The 11,892-nt window shown below is 33.4% G+C and overlaps 1 protein-coding gene across 2 annotated transcripts; it reads right to left on the bottom strand.

Annotated features, from left to right (window-relative positions):
- Window positions 1-4,543: 4,543 nt before the first annotated feature.
- Window positions 4,544-11,598, bottom strand: LOC127737486 (uncharacterized). 2 transcript variants are annotated; one of them, XR_007999568.1, is made up of 2 exons: window positions 6,101-11,598; window positions 4,544-5,530 (listed from the first exon to the last, which is right to left on the bottom strand). XR_007999568.1 is itself a non-coding variant. In XM_052248220.1 (2 exons), the coding sequence occupies exons 1-2, from the start codon at window positions 6,183-6,185 to the stop codon at window positions 5,016-5,018; spliced, it is 600 nt and encodes a 199-aa protein (XP_052104180.1). In that variant the 5' UTR covers window positions 6,186-6,240; the 3' UTR covers window positions 4,544-5,015. The 2 variants fall into 2 exon arrangements, 1 of the variants encoding a protein (XP_052104180.1); XM_052248220.1 differs by having other exon boundaries at window positions 6,101-6,240.
- Between the last annotated feature and the right edge of the window lie 294 nt (window positions 11,599-11,892).

Raw genomic sequence — 11,892 nt, 5'->3', positions numbered from 1 at the left:
TGCAGTCGTATCGACACATCTAAGTTTTACCAGAAATGGGATTATCGAGTTGATGTGAGACAGTAACCCAACGACACTACAAATGTATCTAATGATCATCATACGGTCTTCAACAATAGAGATATTTCTATTTAATATGTCTACAACAATATTGCATCATGTCTGGAAAAAAATTGTTACAGAGCTACAAACAACGCCAATTTTTCTGAAGGATGAACAAACATTAAGATATAACCTAAAGAGTACAAATGAAAAAATAAGGTAAGCCGTGTTTGTGAAGAAAAAATGCATGCTGTTCGGTGTGAGCCATTTAGGCCATGGCGGACATTGTTTATCTTTATTGACTTATAGATTTGAAGGTCTCTAGGGTATCTACTTACATTTTTGTTTATATTTATGAAATTATGAAGATCTTTCTAAACCATTCTTACAGATTGATCTAAGAAGACATGTTATAACTTAAGTCTCCATTTATAAATTTGAACACATGAGAACAAAGCTGAGTCAGCATTTCTCAATTAATAGAGATGGATATTTGAAGACATCTTTAAATCATTATTCAAATTAATGTGAGTGATGTATGACAACACATCTTCACTATTGTGTCTCCATTAATACAAATAAATGTCAGTGACTATCCAGACATTTTCATAAGAGGGGACCCCGCTCCAGTCTGGCTTCAGTGATTCCCTATATAATCAACCAAATTTTTCCAACAAAAGGGGGGGGCCGGGCCCCCTGAAAAACCCTCTAAATCCGCCTCTGAATGTATGAAGACACTTACAGCCAGATAAAAATCTTTTTTTATTATGCTTATGAGAAGTGACACACAAGAAAAATAAAAATCAAAGCACGAAAGCGCTGTAAAGGCAGTTAATTACAGGTTGTGTGTATTTTAAGTCCAGTTATATCATTATCTTGCATAGTACAGTGTACTTATCAGAGGTGGCTTTCAGTATTTAAGATTTAGAGTTCTCTAATGATATTGAATAAGTTTTATGAATGTCATATTCTGAGCACTATATGAAGGCGATTGTTCTCACTTGTTTATGAACTAGTGCATTATGTCCAGTTTGTACCTTTTTTATCTATGTTTATAGTCAAATTAGTTATCAAAGGTACCAGGATTATAATTTAATACGCAGACGTGTGTTTCGTCTACATAAGACTCATCAGTGACGTTCAGATCAAAATAGTAACAAAGCCAAACAAGTACAAAGTTGAAGAGCATTGAGGACCCAAAATTCCAAAAAGTTGTGCCAAATACGGCTAAGGAAATCTATTCCTTGGATAAGAAAATCCTTAGTTTTTTCATTGGCAATCATAACACATCTCCTTATTTATATAATGATCTATATTCAACGAGCTCAGATACAAAAAAAATGTATGTAACTAAACTATGATGGGAAACCTTTGACTTCTTTGTTTATATAAACTTTTGATTTGGTACCATAGAACTATGTAGAGTAAATGTACATTGCAACATGTCAACTCTTTCAACTCCAAGCAAAATTATATTTCCAAGCATAAAGTAATTTATGAATGAAATAAAATGCTCCGCTGGGGCGCAGCTTGATACGACCGCAGAGGTCGAACCCTGAACAGTTGGGGCAAGTATGAACACAACATTCAAGCTTGATTCAGCACTGAATTTGGATTGTAATTAAATATTTGACACAGCATAGGTTTCTGACACAGAATGAAAGTGGTCTAAGATACTAAAAAAAAATTTAATTTACCTATTCAAACCATATCATTATTATTTGCTTTTATATATAAATCAGAAATAACCAATTTAAAATGGAAAATTTTAAAGAAAAAAAAAGGAAAAAGAATCCCCCCCCCCCAAATTTTTTGAACCCCCTTATGATTCATCACCCAAAAACTCAATCCCAGCCTTCCCTTTGTGGTATGGTACCTTGCAGTACAATTTCAGAGAGATCCATACACTTGAACACATGTTATTGTCTGGAAACTAGAAAAATGCTTGTTTTTTGGCCCCTTTTTGGTCCCAAATTCCTAAACGTTTAGGGCAATTACCCCCAAACTCAAACCCAGCTTTCCCTTTGTGATATGGAACCTTGTAGTACAATTTCATAAAGATCCATACACTTACACACAAGTTATTGCCATGAAACTAGAAAAATGCTTGTTTTTTGCCCCTTTTTGGCCCCTAATTCCTAAAATTTGGAGGCAATTACCCCCAAAATCAATCCCAGCATTCCCTTTGTGATATGGAACCATGTGATACAATGTCAGAGAGATCCATAGACTTACACACAAGTTATTGTCATGAAACTAGAAAAATGCTTGTTTTTTGCCCCTTTTTGGCCCCTAATTCCTAAAATTTGGAGGCAATTACCCCCAAAAATCAATCCCAGCATTCCCTTTGTGGTATGGTACCTTGCAGTACAATTTCAGAGAGATCCATACACTTGAACACAAGTTATTGTCTGGAAACTAGAAAAATGCTTATTTTTGGCCCCTTATTCCTTAACTTTTTGGGCAATTACCCCCAAACTCTATTCCAGCTTTCCCTTTGTGATATGGAACCTTGTAGTACAATTTCATAAAGATCCATACACTTACACACAAGTTATTGCCATGAAACTAGAAAAATGCTTGTTTTTTGCCCCTTTTTGGCCCCTAATTCCTAAAATTTGGAGGCAATTACCCCCAAATTCAATCCCAGCATTCCCTTTGTGATATGGAACCTTGTGATACAATGTCAGAGAGATCCATAGACTTGCACACAAGTTATTGTCATGAAACTAGAAAAATGCTTGTTTTTTGCCCCTTTTTGGCCCCTAATTCCTAAAATTTGGAGGCAATTACCCCCAAAAATCAATCCCAGCATTCCCTTTGTGATATGGAACCTTGTGAGATCCATACACTTACACACAAGTTATGTCTGGAAGTTACAAAAATGCTTATTTTTGGCCCCTAATTCCTTAACTGTTGGTACCATAACCCCCAAAATCAATCCCCACTTTCCTTTTGTGGTATTGAACCTTATTTTAAAATTTCATTGAGATGCATTCACTTAAACTAAAGTTAGAGTGTGAAAACTAATGTGTCTTCGGATGACGACGCCGACGACGACGCCAACGTCATACCAATATACGACCACAAAATTTTTTTGCGGTCGTATAAAAAGGAGTTCTTAATTATGAAATAAACTGATTCGCTGAGCGCAGCTGGATACACCCGCAGAGGTACTACCCTGAACAGCTGGGGCAAAAATGGACACAATATTCAAGCTTGATACAGGTCTGAATTTGGATTGTAATTAAATATTTGACATATTATAGTTTCTGAATAAATGTAGTCAATGAACTTGAAATCGGTTATATGAATTGAATTTATATTCAATTAAAGATTTCTTGCTGTTGTGCAATACACTGTGCTGTTGTGCAATACTTAATAAATCTGTTGCCAGACTTTAAACAAATAAAGTTGAATTTCTTCTCAATGTCATATTTGAAATTTATGAAAATCAATAGGGAGATTACATCAATAGCTATAAATAATTCACCAAAGTTTCATGTGAACTGCTTAAAGCATTTTTGAGTTGTTGTCCAAAAACTGGAAAATCCCCCCTTTTTTAATGAATAAAACCCCATAACTCAGAAATGTAAAATCTAAAATTTATAAAATTCTAAAGGGAGCTTACGGATTGATAATTTAGTCTTAGATGCAAGATTTTTTTATCAGTTGTTAGTGGCTTTGAACTAGCTGTCAGTAACTGCGAGTACTCTCAGATTTGTACTTAAGTGTCTTTTTGTTGTTTGGATGTACAACTACCCGACCACGTCCACTTGTATTTGTATTTATCCATCTGATGAGTTTAGCCTCTTTCAACTGATTTTTATAGTTCTTTCTTATATTGTACTGTTACACCACTGTCCCAGGTTAGGGGGAGGGTTGGGATCCCGCTAACATGTTTAAGCCCGCCACATTCTGTATGTACATGTATGTGCCTGTCCCAAGTCAGGAGCCTATAAAAGTGTAATTCAGTGGTTGTGGTTTGTTTATGTGTTGCATATTTGTTATATTTGTTCATTTTTTTACATAAAATAGGCCGTTAGTTTTCTTGTTTGAATTGTTTTACATTGTCATTTCTGGGCCTTTTATAGCTGACTGTGCGGTATGGGCTTTGCTCATTGTTGAAGGCCGTACTGTGACCTATAGCTGTTAATTTCTGTGTCATTTGGTCTCTTGTGCATGTGTGGAGAGTTGTCTCATTGGCAATCATACCACATCTTCTTTTTTATATTTACATCAACAGATATAAAAAATTCACCAAAGTCAAGGTGAGACAACAAAACTTAGTTGTAAGATCTCTGAAATTTTTTAAAGGGTACGAGTTTTTCTCATTGTTGGAGATTGTACGGTGACAGTAACACCTGTAACTGCTTAAACCCATTTCTTATGCACTTTAGTTTGATAAACTCACTGAATATCATACCACATCTCCTTATTTTTATATGCATTACAATTTACATGTGCATGTAATTGTAAATATATATATATCAGAACAAAATTCATTGCGTCATTTTTATTTATGCATCCTTTGGCACAATACAAGTTCTAAAATTACACAACATACAACAACTAAATGTTATTTCAGATGAAAGTTTTGTTTCAGTTTCATTCATAGGATTTATTAGAATTTTGTATGTTTTGCCAAGTCCAATAATTCGCTCTATGTGACATAGAGACATAGTTGACTAAACCACCAGGTGTCGAACATTCAAGAATTTTCAGTGTTTCTGTTTTTATTTGATGAAAAGGTTGCCTGAGCTCTAGGAGCTTTAGGTTTTATCACGGGATATTCTGTGCTGTCAATAATAATCCAAGTCGTAGGAAACTTTAATTTGAAGTTGGATGGTGAAAAATACCTGACTAAACCACTAGATGGCCAAGTGTTAGCCTCACACCACTGTTTAGACATAAAAATAATCCATGTATACATAATATTCTTAACACTAGATTCAATCTAGAATCTAGACAGTTCAAAGTTGGTTGTATGATGCCTCAATTTCATCAAAGTCATAAAAAAACTGATTTTCAACTGACACCCTATCAATTTGAAAATATATGTATCTCAAACAATGTGCTGCTGGACCAAGTGTGGTCAAAACAAATAAAAATTTAGTATACAACTCTAAACCGGTATAAAAATGCATGGCTGTGTCACGTGTCTTCATTTCAAAATTCTCTGCTGAAAACATAGGCATTGATGGTGTTTGCGTAATTCCATCTGTGAAGCTCAACATTAGCTCGGCAGTTGGTGGTGGACAGTCATAAATCCTTTCTGCAGTATGAATGACTTCTTCAGGAAAACCAACTTTACAATCAAAACTTTCCTCTAGATTTCTACTACAATATTCATCAAGTTTAGTTCTTTTGTTTTCACAGGAAACTGCCCTGATTCTTCTTTTTGCGGACGATTCAGTCTCTTGCTTGGTCCAGGAAAATAGGCTGGGAATTGCAGTAGACTTAAGTCTCTGTATGGTGGGTTTGCGCCCTGAAAAAGGTTATAAAACATTAGATTTTTTATAATTAAATGAACTTCCATTAGCAATGTATACTTTGTACTGCCTGGCGAAATATTAACTAGATTTATTCATTACAATCTGGATAAAACTATGTTTGCCTGATTCAATGTATGTTATGTAAATCCAAAGGACAAACAATGAGAGACTTATGCAACAAACGTACATTGTTTGTACCTAAATAACTATCATATAGATGAGAGCATGTCATTGTTTTGTTCCTGTCAACATTGTCATTGATATTTTTCAAGAAAGTCTATGAGGCATAGCTTATGCATTCCTGTCATTACTACATTAGCATAATTACTGCTAAAATAATTCTCAGTATGATATACCTCTGGTAAGAAATCATTATAATTGTAGCAATCACCAAAAAATCTCAAACAGATCACATTGAATCGTAATCCAAAAAATGATGACGTCTTGAATTACCCACCCCCTTTTATTCTAAAACGATAATTGCGGTTGTAAACAGACTTTGGTTTATTCGCATGGAGATTACATATATAACTATATATTTCACAAAGAAAATAGAGTTTTACCATGAATAGTTTCCTGCACGTAGTCTTTTTCAGTAAAACGTGCCTTGCAAACAACAGCTGATTGAGATGGACTCCACGATATCATCGTGTTCTCGTCCAATCTGCGTATGGGCCATGGCGTTGATCCAACTTTTCCTTCTTTTTAAGTCATTTGGAAATGCATGTCCTCCTCTTAAATGACATCCAGGTACACAACAACAATTACTTGGCATCGTTAATTAATCAAAGCACCAAAGGCGCTATAGGCAGTTAATTAAAAAAATCAAAGGTAAACTTGGCAGAAGTTAAGATGAATATAGCGGAAGAATGGATGAAAATATTTTTCTCTAATTCTTCGTCAATTTATCCCTTTCTGCACCCATTGTATACAAAAAATTTAATCAGCGTGTGGTTCGTTTGATCTCAGTTCTTCATTGGTTAAAATCCGATTATGACGTCGAATTTACTTGCTTTTCTCTGAATTTCCTATTGTGACGGCATAAAAAAAGGCGACCATGCCTGATGACGTCACATAGAAAGAACACATCTTTTTACAGATCATTCGAAAAGACGGAATAAGTTTGCCTGCATATTGTTTGAAAATCATTAGAGAAACAGATTCCACCACCAAATCTCGTGTAATACGATATTTATCCACTCTCGACAGTTAAATTTGAAAATTTAACTGTCTCGAGTGGATAAATATCGTATCACACTCGATGCAGTGGTAGAATCTATATATCTCAGCTATTTCTCAAGTATCAAATAATGTTTGTACCGTAATGTTTCTGCTATCCAATCCTACCACTTTCAAAAGTTATTTCCAATTTATTTTTTAAAGATTTAATGTCTGAGATTATGCACATACACTGTCCCATGTTAGGGGAGAGTTTTGTGCCAGCTAACATGTTTAACCCGCCACATTCTGTATGTACCTGTCCATAGTGAGGACCCAATAATTTGGTGATTGTTGATTGTTGCTGTATATCATATTTATTTTTCATAATTGTTTTGTACATAAATCAGGCTGCTTTAGTTTTATTGTTTTACATTTGTCATTTCGTGGTCGTTTATATCTTACTATGCAGTATAGGTTTTGCTAATTGTTGCAGGCTGCATGGAGGAATATTCTTTTCAGAATAATAATTTCAATTATGGTGTCCAACAGTGGTGTATGGTTTAATTCCACTATGTACTAGAGTTTGAATATGCCATATTAGCGCTTTTAGTTGGATCAGCTGGTGCCACTATACACAATTATCAAATCATACCTGAAACTATCTGAAATGGTGTAATTTTCTTGTATACTAGTATTACAAGAAATGTTGATGTTGTTATAATGGCCTAGCAATGATGCAACATATATTTTTGAAGGCTGTACGGTTGCCTGTAATTGCTTACATCCACTTCATTTGAATTTTGGTGGATAGTTGTCTCATTGGCAATCATACCACATCTCCTTATTTTTATAATAATTACAAAAAAAAATACAAATATTTTATTAGCACAAACTCATCAAAAATAAATGGTTAAGGCTCATGGTATATTAATTACATAGTTGATCATACATAATAAGTATTGCAAATAATGACTATAATATTAATATGTAATATTATAAACAATAATTATGAATTAGACATATTGACAATTTTATAGAGTTTGTTCTGCTTTATGCAGATTCAGACTGTCTGAAATGAAAGAGGAAGTCAATTTTAGGATTGTGTATGAATTATTATTTAATAAAAAGATTACATTATTTTAATTTTTTTGAAATTTTGTAGGATCAACGATTATATTTGAAACTTTTTGGTAAAATATGGCCCTTTTAGTTGAGTATTTTTCACAATGTAAAAGAAAATGTTTTTCATTTTCAATTTGACCAGAATTACATACAGAGCAGTATCTTTCATTTCTGGGAATATTTAGATGTCTCCCTCTTTCAATCATCAGTATATGAGCGCTTATACGGATCTTACATATTGCAGCTCTGTCACTTCTGTTTTTCAATATATCAACATAGGGTGGTCTTCTGCCCATTATGTAGACACTCTTGAAAAAGTCTAACTTTTTTGATTCAAATATATTTGCATTTTGAACTTGCAAACATTGGTCATTAATTCTTTGTTTAATAGAATTTAAATTACCTTTAACATAATTAAAGTTATTGATGATATAAGACATTCCAAGTCCATTCAAAAGACTCTTGACCTTTATGACCCAAGGGTTTGAATCTACAGATTTAGTGAATATATCATATGCCAAAGAATTTTCCGAAGAAACTATATGGTTCAGGTAGTTGAATATTGAATATAATATTTTATTTTTCAAGGGAATTCTATTAAGTTCGGCTCGACATCCATCATTAGATGCCTTACAGTGAACCCCTAATATATCTTTGATAAATTTAACATGAAGTTTTTCAAAGGGATCAGAGTCTTTAAAATGTGAATCCACCCCCCAAATTTCACTACAATATGTAAGAATGGGAGTAACTAAACAATCAAACAATTTTTCAAGAAGTCTACATGGGTTGTTGAGACCTATAGTTTTCTTTATCTTATAGTATGCCTTCCTGGCTTTTTCCAATAGAGTATTCACAGCAAGGCAAAAATTGCCATTATACTTTAAAACAATACCCAAGTAACAATAATTTGTAACCGTTTCAAGATATGCATTATCATAGGTAAAATGGTTTAACAATGTCTTGCCATTAGAATTAAATATCATAATTTTTGATTTATCAGTATTAACTTGTAGTTTCCATGATGAACAATATTCATGTAAAATATCAAGAGATTTTTGTAGACCCTCTACATGTCTAATCTATAATAAGCTATTAACACAACGTAATGTTTTGCCTATTTGTTATTTTGATAATGCAAATGTTACACTTAAAATAGTAATACTTTAACATGTAAGTGATATTCAAAGTCAATGAACCATGACTGAAGGTACAAGGCTAAACAATCTCTATGGAAATGAAAGGTGCCAATGCTTGTTCAACTGCAAACCAAATACCATTGACTTTTCATAAGTCGTTCCCTTTAAAAAAACCTTAACACAAATTCAATTTCTAAGTCAATGAACCATAATGAGGGGGTGGGGTTATATAATATCCATGGAAATGAAACTTTTGAATACCAATACGTTCGCATACCAAATAGCTTTGACTTAAGATTACTGGTAATTTTAAACTGACATAATCATAATAATCACAAACTCATTCATGTAAACTAAGTAAAAGTTTCAAAGTCAATAGATCATGCATATGACTGAGGGGTGAGGACCAAATATCGACTATGGAAATGAGACGTACTAATGCTTCTACACCTACATGCCAATTATCATTGACCTACCACTATTGGTTTCCCTAATACTAACCTAATCGAAAACTAATAAATGAAATTTCAAAGTAACATAAGTTTCCAAGTAAAAAGAGCATGATTGAGGGGGCGGGCCAAATGATCTCAATGAAAATTAAAATGAAAAAGTTTATACAACTGCACACCAAATATCATTGACCTACCACTAGTGGTTCCCCCTAAACTGACCTAATCACAAACATATACATGTAAACTATGCAAAGTTTCAAAGTCAATAGACCATGACTAAGGGGGTGGGGCCAAATATTCTCTATGGTAATGAGATGTGCCTATGCTAACACAACTACTTACAAAATGTCATTGACCTACCAGAAACCAGACCTTATCACAAAATCACAAACTAATACATTGTTGATTCCGCCAAAACAGCATGCCTATATATATATATATATGTCTCACTTTTTGACTCTGTCAAGGCAAGACAAAAATTGCAACAAATTTAATACAAATATTTTGTCCATCTTTTTTTAATATTCTTCATTTCTTATATATATCAATACTGTGTTCACACATAATTCGAATTCGATTCACATTATTAACTGATTTGAATTAGTTTAATACGCATTCGAAACGTTTAATGTCCAAAAGTGAATTCTACTTGGAATTGCAATACACGTCAAAATCGCTTTACTGTGAATGCAGGGGTTAAAATTAACATTTGGTACTGGACAGTCCAGGACCTTTGACACTCCAAACTGAAAGGTCCACAACCTAAATTCCAGGTCCTGCTTTTACTTGAAATAGTTCATAACTCAGTAAGATACTTTAATGTGCTTTTGGTGTTAAGTTAACTTGTTTCATTGTCAGTGTCACTCACTGTCGTTTAACATGTTTAATAATAAATGTAATTGTCTTGTATATTAATTTATGAATTCAAATAATCTTTTTTTTTTGTATTAGGAAGGCTGAGGGAGGCTGAGGGTATCACTGTGGGTGGGTGTGTTGTCTCAACAATTGATTATTTATTACTAATTATACCATTATATTAAACAGTTCAAATTCAAAACTGTTTAAGTGTATCATATCTAGTTGCACTATATATTATATTAGCTAGTTCCTCTGTAAAAATAAAGTAAGAAACTTCCAGATTTTTATAGGCCCTTCAAAATTGAGAAGAAATTACCTCATGGAATTGAAGTAATATGTTTAAACAATAAAAACATCTACATGTAATATCAATATTTATTAATGATAAGGAAAATACTGTCACATTTTATTGGTTTTTGACATGAAAATTTGAGTTTCTGTATAAAATATTTCCTGCTTTTTCTTTCTTTTCAATATATCTTTGGTTTTCAATTCTAGAGTTTATATTTCATCATGATAGATGTATTTTGTCTCATGCCTGGAATTATTATATTTTTATTGTATTTGATCGGCAAACCCGGAATTACCCTAATCCGCCCCCGGAATTAGATCCGGTATTATAATTGTCTTCATTTCCGGTTTATGGCATCCATTGTTTTTCAATGTTGTTTTTGTCAGTCAGATACGATTTACTCGGATTTACACATAACATGTTGGCGATTTTCGGTATAAAGCTAGCGGTTGAACAAAATGATTATTATCAGAAATCACCAAATTTAAAACGTCCTTGATTTACGTTTTGTCGACGAAGTTAAAATTACCGCCAACTGAGACTTCAACTCCGTGTCATATTAGTCACAGCCGTTATACAATATTCCTGCGCTTTGTGCCATTTGGCAACTGTAAACGACTTGTAATTAGAGATTTTCGGCGATGAAATAATTCATGCAATTGTTCTTTGACATCTTGGCCAAAAGCACAGGGGATAATAAACTACATAAGGATTTCTATTGAGCACTACTTCCTATGTGCAACTTCTAAACTTTTGGGTGGTTCGACGATCATTTAAGGTTTTTCTGGTCATATTTTTTGTATTCCAGAATTAAAAGTATGAAAAAAGTGTTCAATTAGTTATAAATAACATAATAGCCAGCCAGATAATAACAATGGCACATATTTCAGCATTTATTGGGTAGAACACAAATCTAGGGTGCTCGCATAAAGCAGCTTAACTGCTTAAAAATATAACTGAAATAGTTGCACAGTGCAGAAACCGGAAGAAGAGGAACAGGATCCGCTACCACGGCGCCACCTATTCAGGAACGATAATTTGCTACTTTATGTAACTGCGAAAATAACGTTAGACGGGTTCACGTGCTTAAACAGAAATGCGCTTTAAATTGTATAATATAATTCATGTTCAGTCGACCTTTAATTATTATATCAACGACTGAAATGATTTATAAACATCTAGATTGCAGATAACACTCGAAATTAACCCGACCTCTTTCCACACGGAATTCAAATAATTCTAGTTTGTCAATCGGTTGACTGCTTATAATGCAAAATACTAATATATCAAAAGTTTTTAAAACTAACAAAACACAATGATCGTTTCTCTAT

The sequence above is a fragment of the Mytilus californianus genome, unplaced genomic scaffold, assembly GCF_021869535.1.
Source record: "Mytilus californianus isolate M0D057914Y unplaced genomic scaffold, xbMytCali1.0.p SCAF_4, whole genome shotgun sequence".
Taxonomy (NCBI): Eukaryota; Metazoa; Mollusca; class Bivalvia; order Mytilida; family Mytilidae; genus Mytilus; species Mytilus californianus.
This window is presented reverse-complemented; position numbering and strand designations above follow the sequence as displayed.